General features: G+C 41.9%; 1 protein-coding gene across 1 annotated transcript; it reads right to left on the minus strand.

The window, feature by feature from the left end:
• Nucleotides 1-1976: 1976 nt before the first annotated feature.
• Nucleotides 1977-20495, minus strand: LOC149316256 (T-cell acute lymphocytic leukemia protein 1 homolog). The gene is made up of 5 exons (XM_089518299.1): nucleotides 20118-20495; nucleotides 19921-20069; nucleotides 17692-17780; nucleotides 6736-6855; nucleotides 1977-3063 (listed from the first exon to the last, which is right to left on the minus strand). Exons 1-5 carry the CDS (start codon nucleotides 20493-20495, stop codon nucleotides 2645-2647), a joined length of 1155 nt encoding a protein of 384 aa, XP_089374425.1. The 3' UTR covers nucleotides 1977-2644.
• Between the last annotated feature and the right edge of the window lie 563 nt (nucleotides 20496-21058).

Below are 21058 nucleotides of genomic sequence, written 5' to 3' on the forward strand. Positions count from 1 at the left end.
TCAACCCCAAACATCATAGACAAGTTTGAAGACTTGATGGAAATTCCAGTGCAACAACATCTGGAGGGCCACATATTTCCCTTGCCTGTTTAATAAAAGTACATGTCAACATTTGAATTAGTATAGACAAGTGACTTAGCAGCTTGACTGGAGGGGGGGACATTTTGTTACAGCCAGTGTCAAACCATTGGGAAACAAAAACCCTTGCTAATCACCCAGAGGTCTATCAGTACATTCTGATCTTCTTGTCTTTGCTCTGGCCAATTTGTAACTATTATAATTACTAAGGCTGCTAAATTAAAGCATCATTTGCTCCATGAAGAAGAGCATTTGAACTTCGGTTTCCTTTACAGGCTGATCAGGTCTACATTTGTCATAGTGTTCTCAAGGAAGTGCTGTCAATATTAGGAAGGTTTCAGTTTTTTTGATGGCATGAGGTACACATACCTCCATGCACCCATCTCAGACCAATGCATTTAAAAAGTAGTGCATTTCTCCTGCTCCCCTACATATTGTTAGCACAGCAGTTTGATAAATTCCAATCTTCTCTTTATTGATGGATGGGCAACCCTGTGCCACAGCCTTTGTTAGCTAAATAGCCAGATGAAGCTGCATTCAACTGCCCATTTAGATACTTATCTAGGAAAAGAGTCTGTGTAAACAATGAAAAAGCACATCTTGGTCTGGAAGAAAATACTCCAAACCTGGTGTAATGATGATGGCTACACAAAGCAGTGCCTGAGTGAAACACACAAACAGCAGAATCCTGTGGTTAGTTACTCAGAAGTGAGTCACTCTGTTCAATGGGGTTTATACACTAAATTGTATTTTATATTTATCCTTACAGCCTAGGAATTAGAATTCAATGCTTTACAAGTCATTTACTCTGACTTTCACATTTCTTTTCCAGACTATAGATTTCTTTTTGTTGTTATTTTCAGCTAATAAAAATATATTTTCCAGCCAAAAAAAAAATTGAAGGGAGATGTTCAAATGTAGCAGCAATAAGACAATGCTACAGCACCTATTGTTGGGTATTTATGGGGCTGCTGTCCAACAGGGTAAACAATCTCTCTCTCTCTCTCTTTCATTCTTTCTCTGTCTCTCCCCCCCACACACACACATACAAAATTAAACACAAACACAATCCTTTTTCCTTTTCCCCCAAAATTGTCTGCCCAAAGCAATAATATTTTACGACATCCAACAATCTCACACACATCAGAAACCATTCAGCATTTCATTAGAAATTTTTCTATGAAGCTGTTTGGATTCCCAAGCCATTTTATTTTCTGAAAACAAAATGGCTTCCCAGTGGCAACCTTATGATGGTCATCTTATGGCCACCTTATGCTGGGTTAAGTGTTTGAGCTGAATCAGTGTATGCAAAATGGCCAGAGCAGGTACGTGTAAAGGCACACACTGCAGAAAACACACAACCATAGGGATAAATTGTACAACAGAATGCAAAGGAGCTCTCCATCCATGAAGCTACTGAGAACAGCTGATTTTGAGCAGTTGCTCAGAGGCATCGCCTATAAAAATCCCTCATGGGTCCATGGTACAGCACAGTTGGCCATTTGCCTCTAGAGCCAAGCATGCAACTCAGCTGTTCTGACCAGCTAAGATAAATGATTCTTGGTGGATTGTGTTTGATAACTTTTACGTAAGTAAACCCAAACAAGTCAAAAGTGCATTTCTGAACTGTTGTTTTCTATATATAAGACTGTATGCACACACACACACATGCACACACACAATTTCTCATCACTCTTGTTTCAGGAAAAAATAAAACAAGGAACCTCAAAACAATATGTCCAAAGAAATACTACTGCTCACCCATGTCAGAAGAAAACATTGTGATGAATTGTCAGAAGCTAGATAGCAAGACTCCACGCTGATGTACCTTTTTTAAAAAATAAAAATAACTTCAGCAGATACTGCAAGCTGGCATTAAACAAAAAGAATTCCATGTGATAAATACAAGATCTCAAACAATCCAAAACTGGACTATATTTAAAAAAATGAAAGCAAAACAAAGCCACAACACAAAGTTAACTGTTCCTTCACAGGGGGTATTCCCTTTCTTCCTTAAAAAAAGGCAAAGCTGTTGTCTGAAGAACAAAGATAGATTGCATAAATTTCCACCATGAGAGCTGTGGGAGAAATACCACCACACAGCCTGAATTATTTTTAAGGGTTTCCATGGTCAAGGATGTACATACAGGAAGGAAGATGCTTGATCTGACCAAAAGAGGGAAGTGGGGCAACACAAGGCAGAAACAGAGGTAATCTGAACAAGGACAAAGCGTCAGATCTTTTCTAAACCTGGTACAAATCTATGATGAGCCACCTACATATTTCAAGCCCACAGTGTTAAATCTTTCAAAAACACACTAGTAACAAAACAACCTTTGCAGGCTGATGCTGCATCAGGGACTGAAGCAAGGAAGAGGGACTTCATTTAATCCAGTTATTCTCTCACATCCTGCTGCTCTGTCCTTTCTCAGATTGTTGAGGCTGAATGGAAAACTTAAGAAGTACCCATTTTATTCTTTAGCTGAAGAGGAGGAGGAGGGAAGGACATGCATAAATTCCAAATACCAGGTATCCAGGGGCTTGCCTGTGCCTCTCTGTAGGTTCATCATCGCTGTGTGTTGCTTTCAATAGGAAGAATAGAATGGTGGAGAGCTCTCGTATGCTTAGGATCTAATGTCTCATGCTCCTCAGTGAAACTGTCTGGGCTTCCAGCTCCATCTAATGAGCTTCCACAGCTTGAGTTTGGAGACAGCATGTCCTGAAGAAGATCTTCTTGCACTATGCCAGTGTCTTTGCTTACTTTGCCCCTTTGGTTCCCTTCTTCTTCCTGGTCATTGAGCAACTTGGCCAAGAAATTGATGTACTTCATAGCCAGTCGCAAGATTTCATTTTTGCTGAGCTTTTTGTCAGGTGGATGGGTTGGGATCAGCTTACGGAGCTCAGCAAAAGCCCCATTGACATTCTGCTGCCTCCACCTCTCACGGCTATTTGTAAATATTCTACGAACCACCTTTGTATGAGGACCTAAAAATGACAAAAAATAGAAAGCATATTAGTCTATACAATACACTGAATGAAATGGCTCTGATTCAAAAATTGTGTGGCCCATTAAGCAGTAGATATTTAGCAGACCTAGCATGGTATTCAAAGATAACATGCATATATCTGCCAGCATAGAAATGGAAGATAAATATTAGATGTCCATTTCATTCCTCCCATATGATGCAGGGCAAACTACAATCTGGCTTGGGAAAGTTTTTTTTTTTTAATTAACAGCAGCTCCAAGAATTTGAGGGCTACTGCAGGTTTCTGGGAGTTGTAGTCCAAAAGGTGACTTTTCCAAGCATTGCCTTAAGAGCTTGGTGTATACCTCTCCCATTATTTCTGGTAAAACACCAGAACTTTCTACAGTGCATGTAGCTGGTCTGCAATCAATGCATCTGCAAGGAAAGAAATGTCCATGTAATATTTTTAAAAGATAATTGCCCCCAGCTAAAACTTGCTGCTTCATTATCCTTATGTTGCAAAAGAAAGACTTATTTTTAAAAAAAATGTTTTGTTCACACATGATTTAAACTAAAGACAAAAAGAACAGTTGTGAATATTTGAATCCAAGGTGAAAAGGGGATTTCTCTGTCAAGGAGAATCCTGGATGGATGTGAATCTTCATATTCCAGGACTTATTCTGTGTGGAAAATGCCTTTTTTCTGTGCAAAAATGGTAATGTGCAGAAAACATGACTTTCTATGCAGAAAACATTTCTCCACAGTCTATGCAATTTGCTACATTAAAAAAAGATTTATGGCAGTATAAATCCCAAACTGCGAATGATCCTTAAAAACTGCACAGTTTTTGAGGACATTCTCACAGTGTGGAGAAACATATATAAATTATCCATTCTTGTCCAAGAGAAGAAAATTTATGAAGATTTACAACTCTATTTTAAACCAGCTATTCTTATAACTCATATCCAAAACAATTCACACTGTGGCATGCATAGCTCACTTGTTTCTCTTTAAAATAATGCCAAGTGTTTGATATTTTGGAATGTGCAACATTATCAGAAAAGGGATTCATTGCCCACATTTCAACAATAGCTCACTTCAAAGCAGGAATCTCATTCTGTAAAACACTGATTTAATCCAAAGCTGCCTAGTGCAATTGAAATTCAAAGATGGCCACCCTTTCTGCTAACTCCCTTCTCCAAATGCAGCCCTTTCCATGCCATTCCAGACAACTCTCTGAACACCAAGAGCAGATGTCCAGGAAATACAGAAGACTACATTGGAACCAAGGTACTAAGAATGCCCTCTGCTATGCGAACTAGACTCTGCTTGTGCATGCCTTGATCTAAAGAATTATAAGATTTCTGTGTCTGAACCATGCATGAAAATCATGCAGCCCTTCACATGTTGTGAATTGCAGCTCCCAACATTCTTCACCATTGATTCTACTAGTTAGGATTGATAGGAACTGCCTTCAATAACAACTACAAGGCAACACAATTCACACTCCCGGTCTAAACCATTATATTCTATTCCAGCTATACATATCCCTGCCTCTCAAAATTAAGTTTAATGTGCCTAATAGTTGTCATTGTAGAGAGATTATCAGTAAAGTTTTCACAGCAGATGTTCCTTGAAACCACTTGTCTTCCTAATTGTTTGTTTAGATTAACATTGTTTAACTTGAAAACCTTCATAGACTTAGGATGCAATATATGTCTGTGTTAATTCATTATATAAAAATCAGACTGTTCAGATATGGATTGTGTGTCCATCTGTTTCCTTACACATGTGTACATTGCCTGGTACAGATGTCCCAAGATTTATTCCTAGTACTATGGTTGAGAAGAATTAGGTTTGTGATTAATATCTGTAAGTGTATCTTCAACAGACACAAACCAGAATTATATCATAACAGGTTAAATGCTATTGTTAACACAACTAAAGCATAACCACTTAGGTCCAAAACACACTGCAGAAATAATCCAGTTTGAGACTCTTTTAACTGCCTTGGCTCAATGCAAAGAAATCCTGGGAATTATAGTTTATTGTAGCACTAGAGCAGGGGTAGGCAACCTGCGGCCCGTGGGCCGGATGCGGCCCGGCGAGGCCTTGGGACTGGCCCCAGCCCGGTCCCGCCGCTGATTGCCGCCGGGGCCTTTGGGGGGCAATTGTCTATAGAAGCCTCAGAAACATGCATTTATATTAACATTTTTTTAAAAATCAGCAATTTTTTTTGCGTGTCCTCCATTTTTTAAAAAAAGAAGTGTCTTCCATTTGAAAATTTTGTCCTACATTTGTCCTGGTTTATTTATATAATTAATTTTTTTTAAAAAAATATTTAATTATTTATTTTTTGGCTTCGGCCCCCCCAGTTGTCTGAGGGACAGCAACCCGGCCCCCGGCTCAAAAAGATTGTCTACCCCTGCACTAGAGCTTCCTAACAAAGAAGGCTAAATGTCTCACAAGACTACAGTTACCAGAATTCTATAGCATTGAGCCAGGGCAGTTAAAGCAGTCTCAAACTGCAGTGTGTTTTGGACATTAGTCAAACTGATTTACATAAATGTTGATATAATGCGAGTCTACTCTTGAAACTAACAACAGGATTTTGTTAGTTTGTTGTTTCTCTACAGTTTTAAGTTTGGACTTTGACTACAGAATTAATGGCAAGAGCAGCTGTACAGCACAGATGTTGTATTCAAGCAAGCATCCAGAAGAGATCAACAGTGAGAATGAGACAACAATGGAAGATCATAAACTGAGCCATGTTGTTACTTTACCTCATAAGCTTTCTTAATGTCTCTTTAAAGCTCAAGAACTGCAATTATTAAGGTCATATTTTGGGAGCTTCCAGCAAAAATTTAAGTTCAGACTTGAAGCTCACTAGGGTAGGTAAACCACTGTTTTCTCAGTCTCACATCTATAATATAGGACTAATCATATCAACCTTTTATAAGAGCTTGTAAGGATGTTAACAATGAATATGTTAACATTTAGCAAAAACACAACATAAAATACTAAGTACTGTCATTTTTATGTATCTTTCAATACTTTTTCAGCTGTTCAGTTAAAGCACTGGGGATAAAAATATATGGCATATTATTTGGACTATCTCTGGTCTAAATGCCATCTAATTGGATGATCTAACATGCATGATGTGATAAATACACTGAGAGCATTTGGGTCCTTAAAAGCAAAATACTCTTGCAGTTGAGGCCTAGGGCTGGAAAACAAAAAGGGATACAGTTGTACATAGCCTAAGGGATGAATCCAATGAGTGCTTCTGTTTTACTGGAAAACACCATCATATGTAATGTGGGGCACCCAATTTTTACCAGTCCCCCCTACCAACCCACCTCATATGGTCATTCAGGAGTGGGTTTTCAAAGTAATAGGTAGGTGAGACCAATGACATGTAGGTATGCTACATTGTGCACACACAAGTACTTCCCACTAGTGTAAAGACACCCTTGAAAACAACCCTGTAACACACACACACAAAAAAAAAACATTACCAGCAACTTGCACACAGCCTCGTCAATGCTAAAATGCAAATATGCTGGTTTTCTGGATTCCCGTGTTTGGCGGGCCTCACAAGGGAATTAAGACCCAAGATACCTCACTGTGTGCCACCAGCTAGCCCACCCTAAAATCAAAGCAGGAAGTTGATCGTGTGGGATACGCCCACCTGATCCTAACAGATGATCCTGCTCAATGCTCCAGAGGAAGGCGAAAAAGCCCCGGTGTCTGCCAGTGTGCCGCAGGGGAAATTTCCTTCCCGATGCCAACCCAGGCGACCAGTTCAACCCTGTGCATAAGAGCAAGAATCACCATATGTTAAAGCAGAAGGCAGCAGCAAATGTCATTCTCCTTTCTTTTCTGTAAGCAACATTTATCACTACTCAGCACAGATTATGCATTACGCAGACTGAGAAACCACACACAATTGACTTAAATGACATCATTCGCCTGGCCATGAAATTGGCTTCTTTTATCAGCATCTATAGTAAAAACCTACTGGGGTGAGTGAATGAGTGGGAAAGCAATAAGGAATATCTGGAGAGGAATTGCGAAAAATACAGCTACTGAGGCTTTAAAAAAAAAATTCTGTTAAACTCCTTAAAATAAGAGGTACTTCGGGTTGTTGTCTAATCTCCAATACAAGAGAACTGTCAATAGCAGCACCAACTCTAGCCTTGAAAAGGGTCCTTAGAAATAACCTTCTTTCATTAGTGGACCACTACTTTATCTGGTGCCAGTGGTGAATGGTTATAAGCCATTATTTTAAATTTCACTGAAATTCTATTTAAGTAGGCTTTCTAGAAGTGAATAAAATAAATATGAGGTTCCTAGCCCATCCCACTTTCATCTTGATATTCATCATTATGTAAAGGGCAATTTTCTGATGAGGGCAGTCTCCTGTATTGGAGGTACTAACCTGCATGAAGAACTTCAGGCATAGGAGAAGAATTTCCATTCAGGAAGTTACTCTCCTTATGTAGAAAATAATGGAAATAGAAAGGAAGGAGTCAGGGATAGCACGTTTCCCCTCCTTGTACATTTATTTGATCAGATTTTTGAGGTCAGTTTAAATGCACCTGACAAACACCTGTTACATTCTGGGGACACTAAAATTGTGGTTCTTAGTTGAAATTGCAAGCACTGTGGAAACTTCAAAATGGTGACTAGCAGATCTAGGACCTGCTGGAAGACTGGGGCCTTGGCAGCTGCCTAAAGATTTCCGGTGTTGATGTTGGATCTAGACAAATGTGAATTAAAGCTCAAGGAAAACACCTCCTAATGTATTCACAGACTCGACTGGTCAGCAAGACTAAAAGCCAGATCACTTATGAACTTGGAGAAGTTGCATTTGGGGACAACCATTCCCTAAATTCCCCAGTCTGTATGGAGGATTCTAGGAAATGTAATCCAAAGAAATAATTTTTTTCAAGTTCTGCACCTGCTTATATTAGTAAGAATTATTTTGAAATCTGAAAATGGACGTCTTCTTCAAAATGATCATATGTTAAGAAATTTATGCCAGGATTGCCTTGCTAGTGTGTACATCTGAAAAACCTTCAGATTCTGCAGATGAGGCTTTGATCTTACAACCATTCTCCATCAAACAGGGCGTTTTACCACTTGCAAGACCCTGTGTTTTCCCACCAATACTTCTACCTTTTTTTTTCTTACCATGGGGAGGAAACAGTAGAAATGATAATGGTAGGAGGCCTTCATCTGGGAGCATCCTAAAGATGTATCTAGGAATTCTTTTGACTGGACTCATGGAAGGACTGTGTAAGACCATGTTTAACAGTACATTTTGAACAGTAAATTTTTAATTTTGAACTGCAAGCAATGGCCTCTGGTAAATCCCTTCTGGATTTTAGTTGATTTGTTAAAGGAGCTATCCAAAGTCCTGAACTCTATCTCCAAAATGAGTTTAGTACCTTGACATTCAGACTAAAATCACTTAACCTGACTTAAAGTTCCAGATGTGTTGAGCTTCAATTTTCCTATTTCCCAAACAGCATGATAAACAGCGGTGGTGGCTGGGAATGATGAGAGTTATAGTCAGCCCATCTGAAAGGCTGCTCTAACCTAATGTCCTTCAGTTGCTAGTTGATTAGCTTCTTTTAGTAAGTTTTCTCATGCCTGGCCATTAAAGCCATAAAGCAAAATGATAGGTAAAACAGATTAAATCAAGCAAAGTTTGTATTGTGAATTTGGATATGGAGGGAGGGGCTGTTCTTTATTGTTCAATCTTTTTTGATCTTCTTTTCGCTTGACCATCTTGACACTGAATACCCTAAGCACAGAAATACCAAACAGAGGTGATCCAAAATAAAATTCATCCTGCATATTCAAAATACTTACAAACATAAATTTCATGACCTTCATTTGTGAATGCAGTGTGATGCCCTTATAACAACAGAATTCTAATTAAGCAAGAGAATGGCTGACAAATAAAGTTTTAATTGGGAAAAAACGGTGTCCTTCTTTGCTTTCTCATTTTAAAATGTCATTATATCACCAGATAAATTCTAGAATCTCATTCTACTCAGGTGTGCAATTGGAAACTGCCTGTACCTGTCATTGTGGCATGATGATTCTGCTACTTAGAATGATAATGTCTGATTCTGTATTCTCTTCAGGTCAGAGAGTTTAATTGTGGTCACAGTAGGAATTTCAGTTCAAACAGCAGCTTGCCTAAAGCCCTGCTCACCAAGGAACATTTTACTGATCATCACAGCACTTTAATGTTGCTATCTGCCATGCCAATACTAAGCAAGGCTGTCAGATAACAAAATCTAAAGACACTTAATTGGTCATCATGTCCTACCCTTAAGATGAGAATTTCCTTCAGCATTTCCAACAGAGCTGTGACATGGCTCCATCATGTTCCAGAATCAAGGATGGTCAAATTATCATTCTTGATTTCAGAACATGATGGAGCCATTTTATAACTTCCCTGTCCCTCTATTTTTGAGGAAGGGACTTTTGGGATCTTACAGACCTCATGCACATGATCCTTCTAGAATAAGCCCATTCTTTAGGCACATGCAGTAGTGTGCTAGCCAATGTGCATATCAGATCCTATTGCCATGTCCCCAAGGGAAATCCAAAAAATGCAAGCAGTTGTGTTGGTCTCAATGAACAAACCAGTTCTAGCAGTTCTGAACAGCTCTTTTCTAAAATCACTGGGTCTAACAGCATTACAGTGGAATGAATTCACAACAATATATGGTTGCTGGGGAAATCCATTCTGCAGCCATTTTGATATTGTGAGGATTACTGGTAAATTCAAAAGGGAATGGAAAAGCTGAAGTGGATTGACTGCTAATAAAGATCTCCTGGTGCTCTGGCCCTTTGAGTTCTTTTTCCACATCACTACTGCAGGCATTGTCTTGTTAAAATCAGAAATGTTCAGGAATCATAGAATCATAGAGTTGGAAGAGACCACAAGAGCCATCAAGTCCAACTCCCTGCCATGCAGGAAATCCCTGACAGATGGTCATCCAGCCTCTGTTTAAAGACCTCCAGAGAACCTGAAAGATTGCTCATTATTTTGCAGCGCTCAGGAAGGATACTGATTTGGACTACTGAATGACTATAAGAGGGTCTGGGAGTTAATATTCCCAAGTTCTTAAAAACTCTATTCTCTCTGTGTGCAGGCACACATGTGTGTGCACACACACCTTCAAATTGCTTGTTGACCTATGATGACTCAGTGAATTCCCTAGGGGTTGCTTAGGCAAGAAATACTAAGAGGTGGTTTTGCCAGTTCCTTTCTCTGAAATATAACCTGGAGTACCTGCTATTTGTTATCCAACTACTAACCAGGGCTAACTATCCTAGCTTTCAAGCTCAGATGGGATCTGGTGCGTTTATTTTGTGCTATTTGGGTTAGCAGATGTGGAAGCTATGTGGCTTTCCAGGTATAGCTAGACAATGTCCTAGCAGCCCTGGTCAATCTAGCCAATGGAGAAGAATGATGGAAGTTGTGGTCTCACAAACTGGGAAGGCCACATGATTCCCATCCCTGTTATAATGGTATATCCAACTAAGGGTTTTGGAATCTTTTCAAATTTATGGAACAGTGCTGCTTCCTTTGCCTTTTGTGGCTGAATTGATAACTGAACCATTAATTTTCCAGCTCACACTTTTTGCCTCTTTACTTCAATCAAGGAAAGTACCACTCTATTCTGCTTTGGTCAGACCTCACCTGAAATGCTGTGCCCAATTCTGGGCACCACAGTTCAAGAAGGGTATAAACAAGCTGGAATCTGCCCAGAAGAGAGGACCCAAAATAGTAAAAGGTCTGGAAACCAAACCCCATGCAGAATGGCTTAGGAACCTGGGTATGGTTAGCTTGGACAAGAGGACACAGAGAGGATATATGGTAACTCCCATCAAATATCTGAAAGAATGTCATGTAAAAGATGAAGTGAGCTTGTTTGCTGATGCACTAGAGATTAGAACATGAACCAATGGATTCAAATTACAAAAAAAAAGAATTCACTTAAACATTAAGAACTTCTACTAACCTCCTTACTGTAAGAGATGTTTGACAGTGAACTAGCTGCCTCAGAGTGTAATAGACTTTTCTTCTTTGGAGGTTTTCAAACAGAGGTTAGATGGCCCATCTCTCAGAAGTGTTTGTTATGCATTCCCACATGGCAGGAGACTGGACTAGAATCATCAAACTCTATGATTCTGTGATTCATCAACATTCCTGTTATCATTGACTTGCAAGGTCTGACACCCATTTGGCTTGGCAGAGGTGTTTCTCTATTCCAGACTAATAATGCATGGTTATATTCCCATTCAGTTCCACCCTATGAATTTAATGCAGTTTTCTATCCATGCCAAATGTTTTTTACCGAATGCCCTGAATAGGCATAAATACTACAATTGATATTGCTTATATTAGTTAAACTAGAAATAGATACGTCCTTTCTTTTCACTAGTATTCCTAACTCACTGGTAAGATTTAGTCCTATTTTGTCAACTGTTTACTTCAGAAATGTTCTGACTAGGAGAATATTTTGCCCTTTTTAACCTAATTTGCAGAAAACAGACTTAAGCCTCATTCAATGTTCTGTCATAAGCCCTCATAATTACAAAATCTAGCATAGTTGTATTGAATTGGTTGTCAATCATGTCCATAAGTGGCCTTAAAGTGAGGATCAGCCTCCAATGTGGGACTGACCCAGTCTGCAATGTTAGTCCACAACCATTATGCTAAAGAATATAATCGCTGCCTGGCAAATCTGTAGAAATAAGAAGTAATATAATAGCAAACTATGCTTGGCAACTTCAGGTACTTTATCACTTTGAACTACAGAATTATTGATTATGTGTTTATTTAAGCTCATGTTCTATTCCTCTGTTACATAGATATCTAGATATGAAATGGGCAGAAAACAGATAGGGAAATACTGTTATGTCTCTGGATGATTTGCAACAGATCAGCAAAGATTTCTGATTCCTGATGGTGTGGTCGCAGCAACAACAAAATGGCTCTTCCTTTTACATGATACCATGAAAATGAAGATGAGTGGGGGGGGGGGGATTAGAAGCAGATTTATGTTTGGAAGCACTGTTAACTCTATTCATTTCTGCTAATCAAAACAAATTCCTTATTCTGGCACCAGGCTATAGTTGGTGGCTCTTGGGCATCTAGTGAAGAACAAAATAGAGATCCCACAAGTCTATTTCTCTAAAACTCTCCATTTGGCACTTTCACTCCAAATTAAAAACAAAGGAAGTACATCTAGTATAGGTATCTTAAAATCATTATGAATCAGAGCTTGGAAGCTCCCAGCACCTCCAAGTCAGCAAATGCAATTGCCACTCCTAGATTAACTCCCATGTACTTACTGCAACATCTTTTCTTTATAAGTGTATGACCTTTCCTGCTGCATTAAAATGACATTTATTTTCATATTGTTGCTCTAATCCATTCCTAGAGCTTTGCTGTCTACTAGCCCTACAGAATAAGAGAGCTCCCTCAGGCAAGCTGAGATGCCAAGGCACATGGAGCAGTGGCAAAATCTGTTGGAGGACAGAGCTATTTATATGTGCAGCCTACCCTGAACTCCCTAGATTAGCCTATTGCCCTTAAGTGTAGTAGAGCCTGGACTGCTGGTCCAACTGGCTCCTATACATGGCATGGAAAGAGGCGCCGTTCTGTCTATCTTTTCAGGCAACTCTTTTTTTATTAAATTTAATGGCACAGAAAGCTCTATGTTTGCAAAGGATTGGGCACACAAGTGTTTTCTCCTTTGCTGAAGTAAACGAGAAAACCCTCTTCCGCAGGAAGGTACACTTGCCAGAAGTTGCGTGGAGCTTTGCCTGAGAGGCATTGTCTTTAAGGTTGCTGTTGTGTGCCTTCAAGGATATGATCCTAATTTGGCACCTTAAATCCTTTTTCTAGTATTACTCAATACCGCAGATATTCTCACATGTAACATGTGAGGTGGAAGCACAACAACAAAGGTGGCCACAGTCAACCACAGGCACCAACTCCTAGTGCTTGGAGAGATACATCTCGCACAACACACATGGCATGTTTAACACAGCAAGCACCACAATTAGTGCATGAACATGCTTACAGTAGTTTGTCTCCTACTGCAACAGACATGTCGCCCATTTAGCAGGCCAAAGCTCAGAGCTAAATTATCACTGATATTGATACGGGTTTTGTTTTAAATGGAAGATTTTCTTCGTTGAAGATCAGTCCTACTGCTCAAACAGCTTAGCAAAGAGCCTTTGCTTTTCAAAATGAGCTGCCCAAATGACATCCAATCTATATATAAACTGCAGTAGTTTCAATTTAGGAATAAATGAATCCCTATCCCAAATGTTACATTTGATAAAATGATGTGCTTATTCATAGAGTCTATGGTATAACGTCACAGCTAGTTAAAGGTCATTGTTAACACATATAGCAAATATTAATAGAAGAATATAAAGCAAAATACCTACAGAGAAATAGGAGTGAGGGGGAAAGGACTTTGCCCATATATGTGAACAGGGTGATTGGGAAAATATAAAACCTGCTTTTTAAAATTCAGAAGCTGAAAAAAGTCAGATATTTGGATCTTTTCTCTACCTGGGATTTTCTTTTGATTTTTTTTTTTTAGTTCAATTGAATGACTTAAAACAAACAAACAAAAAAGAATCAGTACATGCAGAAAAATAGGAAGATCATGGACAAATAACCCTGGTTCCCAGGGTTGCTAACTGAGATTCCTACTTCAAATTATTACTCCACATCAGTAAACCTCATCACCATCCTCACTAGTACTTCATTTAGTCCAGGTCTGAACAACGTGTGATTCAGCAAATGTTGTGTAGCTGCCATGCATGAACCATTGTTAGCAGTAAAACCTTGATTTTGCTGCCTGATTAAGACCACTACTGAAGCGTTGTCAAGAATCTGTGTTTAGTTTAATGGGTCAACTTTGTACAGGCCTGATTTCCATAGATTCTACAAAGTTGTTACTTTGGGACTTGAAGTTAACATTTTCAAACGGATGTAAACCAAGCAGAATGTAGCAATAGCAATAGCAAAAACATTTCTATACCGCTTATCAGTACACTTAGGTGCTCCCTAAGCGGTTTACAGTGTGTCAGCTAATTGCCCCTAACAAGCTGGATACACATTTTAGCGATCTTGGAAGGATGCAAGGCTGAGTCAACCCTGAGTCCCTAGCTGGTATTGAACTCACAACCTTATGGTTTGTGAGTGAGTGGCTGCAATACAAGCATTTAACCACTGTGCCACCAAACAACCCTACAGTTCAGTTCAGAGCAACCCCAGAGGTGGGAGGAAGTGATGGTGGAGGGCTGTATGCTGCATCAAGCCCTGTTTTGTGGTCTTCCAAAGCCCCCAAGGAGATTCCCCCATGCTTCTCACCAACGCCTCATTTTTTACATTCATTCCCCAAGGTTTCCAGAATCAGCTGGAAAATGGCCAAACCACCACAGAAACATGCCCTCCGGTTCTCTCATAGATCAAAACATCCCCTTCACTAAATTTCAGTTGAAAGTCAAAGTGATATGAGGTCCAGGGAATAATTTAAAGCAGGAGTAGGCGACTGTGCAAAGGCTCAGTTTTTGTTCCCATGCCTTCAACCAGGAGGGCCAGTGTGATGCAGTGGTTTAAGCATTGGATTACAATCCTAGAGACTAGGGTTCGAATCCCTTCTCAGCCATGGAAGCGCACTGGATGACCTTGGGCAAATGACACCCTCTCAGTCTCAGAGGAAGGCATGGGCAAACCCCCTCTGAACAAATCTTGCCATGAAACCCTGTGAAAGGGTTGCCTTAGAGTCGCCCTGTGTCCGAAACAACTTGAAGGTACACAGCAACAACAACAACACCCTTTAGCCAACCACAGGGATATGTCTCAATAAGCCTGGAAGAGAAGGTGATACCACTTCCAGTCTGACTGAGACACATCCCTGTGACCAGCTGAAGGCATGGGAGCAAAAATGGACTCTTAGCACAGTTGCCCACCCTTGGTTTAAATTATTCCATGGGTCACAGTGCTGGTGTGTGAGAGAGAGGGGGGGAGAGGTGTGTATGTGGCTATCTGTATTTCAGCCTTACCCTCTCAGTGTGTTTTCGAAGGTAACAAATATAGCAGAAAGAGCAACAGAATGCTATTAAGACACAATGCTATGTCTTGAAATTAAAATTTAATTGGCACCTCCATCCCCATCCCCTACAACACACACATGCTTTTTTGCACTAACTGAACCCTAACTTACAAATACCAACCTCTACAGAAAAACCTGGCACCACTTCCAGTATTTGTTTCTTTGTCTTTATAAAATCAGTTTCTTTAGTCATAGAACCTGCCTTTGGGTCCCAAAAATACCCCATGGCAACAAATATATTTTCTTCTTATTGGTTTGATTTTGCTGTTATTTCTGTTGTCATGTATAACTGTAAAATCAAACCGATAAGAAGAAAATATATTTGTGATGAATTCCATAATGGGAATCAATTCCAGAGGAGAACTGTTTACATGTGGCTGGTATAGCTGGCTGCCTATAACCTGCTGGAAGCTGCTCTCACCCTCCTTTTATCATAGAATCATAGAGTTGGAAGAGACCACTAGGGCCATCCAGTCCAACCCCCTGCCATGCAGGAAATCCAAATCAAAGCATCCCCAACAGATGGCCATCTAGCCTCTGCTTAAAGACCTCCAAGGAAGGAGACTCCACTACACTCCGGGGGAGTTTGTTCCACTGTCGAACGGCCCTTACTATCAGGAAGTTCTTCCTAATGTTGAGGTGGAATCTCTTTTCCTGTAGCTTGCATCCATTGTTCCGGGTCCTGTTCTCTGGAGCAGCAGAAAAAAAGCTTGCTCCCTCCTCAATGTGACATCCTTTCAAATATTTAAACAGGGCTATCATATCACCTCTTAACCTTCTCTTCTCCAGGCTAAACATCCCCAGCTCCCTGAGTCGTTCCTCATAGGGCAAGGTTTCCAGACCTTTCACCATTTTAGTCGCCCTCCTTTGGACACGCTCCAGTTTCTCAATGTCCTTTTTGAATTGTGGTGCCCAGAACTGGACACAATATTCCAGGTGGGGCCTGACCAGAGCAGAATACAGTGGCACTATTACTTCTCTTGATCTTGACACTATACTTTTATTGATGCAGCCTAGAATTGCATTGGCCTTTTTAGCTGCCGCATCACACTGTTGACTCATGTTCAACTTATGGTCTACTTGTACTCCTAGATCTCTTTCACATGTACTTTCATTCAGCAATGTGTCTCCCATCCTATATCTGTGCATTTCATTTTTCTGCCCTAAGTGCAGTACGTTACATTTCTCTGTGTTGAATTTCATTTTGTTAGCTTTGGCCCAGCTTTCTAGTCTATTCAGATCATTTTGAATGTTGGTCCTGTCCTCTGGAGTATTAACTATTCCTCCTAATTTGGTGTCATCTGCAAATTTGATAAGTATGCTCCCAATTCTGTCATCCAGGTCATTTATGGTGAAATCAACCACAGAATTGAGAGATGAGCTGACTGTGGCTTCTCCATCCTATTTTCCTCCCTTCTCCAACTCATAAAACATTTTCTCATCTAGAATTTAATACTGTGGGGCAGCTACCTAGTTCCTGATTGCAGTCAGTGCCTCTCCCCCTTTTATGGGGCTCTTTTACATTCCATTATTATAGCACTATGATTCCACTTTAACCACCATTGCTCTGTCCAATGGAATCCTGTAGTTTGGTGGCTGAAAGTGCTAAATACTTCCCCTTAAATACAAATTCCAGGATTCCTTGGGATGTTGCTACAGCAGTTAAAACCATAGCAATATAATTTTGCAGTGCAGAAAACTGCCCATTGCAACAGGGAAGGGAAAGGGTTGCATTACAGGAGTGTGGGGGGATGTATACCAGAAACCAAAGCTGCTTTGTCTCCCAGTTCAGCACAAAATTTCATGGTAAGGGAGGAATCTCTATGGTTGCAGTCTACTGACCCCACTTTGGAGATCCACACCAAAATAGAATAAAAACCACCCAACACAGTTATTGCTCTTATTATCCGTATGCAATATGAATATTATGTGCTTCAATAGCAGCTCCATGAAATGAAATTTTATGACCAGCACTGGAAAAGCCACAAAGCACTTGGTGAATATTGTCTTCTCTCAGCTTCCAAATTCTTCATACTTAATCCTGAACATATGCATAATCTTCTTTGTCATTGTCACCACCACTGTTTTTTCCCACCTTAGCCATCCTGTATATTAACAGCTAATTAATATATACTAATGGCCAATTGTTCTTTGGGTATTGAAAAAAGGACCACAGCTACTCACACAACAGAGAGCACTTAGGGTAACCCCCAAATTTGCCATTATTTGTTTAGGTTGTGGAGCAAATCCTAAAGGGATTTTTAAAAATTACAATTCCTAAAATGGTTTGGGGGGAATTGAATATGAGCTTATAGCTGGAGGAAGGGCTGTTCTAGAAAAGGGCATGTCTGAATGACCCAAACAGGAGACTCCACTGTTGCCAGTCCCACTTGTGGGGAAATAAGCCAGAAGATTTGGGATATTCCAACAATCACCCTAACCATAGAGGAGGGGGGGAAAGGGGGATTTCTCACCATCAGAGATCTCCACTTCATAGGGGGATGGTCTTCTTTTCACTCGGTTGTTGTACATTGAGAAGTTGTCTGGCTCTCCAAAAAAACCACTGCAAAGCATGAAGCAGAAAAACAACAAAATGAGGGGGGCATGCAGGTGGTCCAACTCAGCAGAACACCACTAAAGCCTATGGTACATTATTAATGTAGTCCCTTCAATAGACAATGTATATACAAAGGTTCATTTCCTTGTTATGGGTGTGTGCCTGTGTGTGCTGCATGTGGTAAGTGCTTGCGGTGTGTGTACCTACAATATAAATGCTCTCAGACACAAAGCACCAGAACTGCAATTCTAAGCAAATGTATATGGATGTCATTTCCATTAAAATCCATTCATCTGATACACCTGCCTTCAGTGCTGTTAAAGTATATCTAAGAGAAGAATTAAGGGGCGTGTTGCAACCTATTTCTTTTCTTTTTAAATCACAGGGATATTAACTCGTCTTAAAGTATTTTATTCCATGATATCGTTGTCGCATCAGCTAACCTGGACAAACTCAACAGGGCTGTGGCTTTTACAAAGCCTTCATGCATAGCACAGAAGTGACTTGTCATTTAAATTGCATGACATTTCTGATGGCAACAAAAAAAAAAATTTTTTTTTTAAAAAATCTAAGATCCTCCACAATAATTTAAGTAATTGTGGCAAAACACCCAAGAGCACCTATTCAACACTTTATACAGTCTCTGGTGGGAAATATTTTCTCCCTATTCCACCAGCAGAAGCTTTACATAGATTATATGTATGTGTGTACATACACACACATATACATACATACATACAGAGAGAGAGAGAGAGAGATTGAATCTAGAAAGAGGGAAAAGTCCAGAAAAACAAGTAATTCCTTTGTCACTTTGGTGCAGTTTGTTATCACTGTGCCAGAACTAGTAACAAACCCTTCCAGACTATCCGAAGGTAGGAGATGTTTTAATTCTTCGGTGAAATAAATTTCCAAAATGAACAACATTTTTAAAGAGCTTCCTAGAAAGGTGTGTGTGTGTGTGTTGTAAATGCTACAAAGGATGTCTACATAGATAGCGATGAGCCGCTGGATGTTGGCACTTCCCCTGACTTTTGCCCCGTCTGCAGAAAAAGAACAATTATCTAATTGGTAGTTAGCTCCAAAGAAAGGGATGAATTCTTTTGCTGGGAAGGCCTGCTCTTTTCATGTGGCAGTCTCTGGAGCTCATCCAGACACCGCTTCTACATCGGCCATTACAGCAACAGCAACAACGACAACGACAACAACAACAACACGGTTCCTAGTAGAACTCAGGCCCCTCAATGAGAGGGAAAGACAAGAAGGGATTCCGTTATCGAGTTTTGGTTCTGAAAGAGAACACAAAAAGGAAGGACAAAAAGGAAACTGGGAAGGAAAAGAGAGAGAAAGGGGAGAACTGAGAGGGGAGGGGAGGGAAGGGAAGGTGGAACAACTAAGTGGAAAGGAAAGGAAACAGAAGATATGAAGGAGGCAACTGAAGCAAAGCTGGAGAAAGGAAAAGAAAGAGAGAGAACAGAGGTTGGACGAAGAAAGAGATAAAGGGAAGGGAAGGGAAAGGAAAGGGAAATAGAGGATGGAAAACTAAGCAAGAAAGGAAAGGAAAGGAAGCAGAAAACATGGAAGAGGCAACTAAATGAAAGTGGAGAAAGGAAAAGAAAAGGAGAGAAAGAGAACACAGTGGAACCAACTAAGGGAAAAGGGAGCGGAAAGGAAAGGAACGGTGGAAGAACTAAGTGGAAAGGAAAGGAAACGAGATATATGAAAGAGGCAACTGAAGCAAAATTGAAGAAAGGAAAGGAAAGGTGAGAGAGAAGAGAAGGTTGGAATAAGAAAGAGAAAAAGGGAAGGAAAGGGAATATGCGGAGGAGGCAACTAAAGGAAATTGGAGAAAGGAAAGGAAAGGAAAAGAGAGAAAGAGCCCAGAGGGGGAACCAACTAAGGGGGAAGGGGAAAGAAAGGAAAAACGGAGAGGAGGCAACTAAACGAAACTGGAGAAAGGCAAGGCAAGGGCTGTCCTCTGTCAAAAGAGAGAGCGACAAATGCAAGAGGGGACAAAGACAAGAGAGAGAGAGAGAGAGAGAAGGAAGGAAGCGGGTCGGGGGCGGCTGTCCCGGGCCTGTCTTTCCCGGTGGGTTCCCGGTGGGACGTCGGAGGGGCTTCGGGCGGGAAGGCAGTCGGGGGGACGGACCTGGCGGGGGCGGCGAGGGGGGCGGGGAGGCCGTAGAGCATGGCTCGGGCGGGCGGCTGGAGCGGCAGGGCGGGCGCCGGGCTCGGGCTGAGCTGCACCATGCGGGCGTCGAGGCTGCTGCCGGTGCTCCCTCCTCCTCCTCCTCCTCCTCCTGCTGCTGCTGCTGCTTCTCTGTCGGGGGGCGATCCAGGGCCGGCTCCGGGGAGGAGGGCGAGGGCCAAGGGGCTGCTGCTGGCGCTGGTGCTCCTCCGGATGCCGGGCTCTTGCTGGCGGCGTGGCTCTGGGGCTTTTAAGGCCCTCCCCGGGCGTCCCAGCTCGATCAGGGGCCCCGGGGGGAGGGGGCCCGGCGCCGGTGCCGTCGGGGAGCCCGCCTCCTTGGCCGAGGCCCCGTTGAGCAGAGCCGGGGAGGGCAGCAGCAGGAGGAGGGCCCCGCCTGGGACGGCCCCGAGGCGGCGGCGGCGGCGGCGGCGGCCCAGCTCCGGCTCCCCCAGAAGGGCCCCCTCGCCCTCCCCCCTCGCCCTCTTCTTCCTCCTCCTCCTCCTCCTCCTCCTCCTGGGCTCCCAAAGGCGCCGCATCCCTCGGAGGGTCGCCGGGGGGCTTCTCCATCAGCATCCTGGGCAGAAAGAGGCCGGAGAGGAGGACGGAGGAGAGGAGGGGAAGGAGGGAGGGAGGGAGGAGAGCAGGAAGGAGGGAGGGAAAGGGAGGGCGGAGGAGAAGGAGATGAAAGGCAGAAGGGGCAGAGGAGAGAGAGAGAGAAGGAAGGAGACGGTGGCAGAAGAGGGAAAGGCAAAAGGGAAAAGGGATGGAGGAAGAAGGAGCAAGAGAGGAAGCGCCGCCTTCCGACGTGGCCCTTGGCCGGGCAAGAGAGAGGCTGGCCAGGCTCAAGCTCAGTGGGGGGACTTCCAAGGGGCCCCCAGGAAGGACCCAGCAAGGCTTCCATTGCCCTTCCTTTCCCCCGGACGGGTCCTCCATTGCCGCCTTCTCTCCAGGAAGAATCCCACAATGCCTTCCCTTTGGGGCAGGGATTATAAAGAGCAGGGACTGACAGTCCGACGAGGATCTTTTTGGTGGGTTTTTCGGGCTACGAGGCCGTGTTCTGGAAGAGTTTATTCCTGACGTTTCGCCAGCATGGCATGGG

This window comes from Sceloporus occidentalis, unplaced genomic scaffold (genome assembly GCF_023333645.1).
Source record: "Sceloporus occidentalis isolate IW3139 unplaced genomic scaffold, rSceOcc1.0.p SCAF_3, whole genome shotgun sequence".
Taxonomy (NCBI): domain Eukaryota; kingdom Metazoa; phylum Chordata; class Lepidosauria; order Squamata; family Phrynosomatidae; genus Sceloporus; species Sceloporus occidentalis.

Coding starts and splice junctions, on each gene's coding strand:
- LOC149316256 (XM_089518299.1), bottom strand. CDS start 20,495: ATGCGGCGCCTTTGGGAGCCCAGGAGGAGGAGGAGGAGGAGGAGGAGG. Junction 17,781..19,920: donor CCCCTCGCCGCCCCCGCCAG/GTCCGTCCCCCC, acceptor CATGCTTTGCAG/TGGTTTTTTTGGAGAGCCAG. Junction 6,856..17,691: donor TGAAGTGGAGATCTCTGATG/GTGAGAAATCCC, acceptor TCTTATGCACAG/GGTTGAACTGGTCGCCTGGG.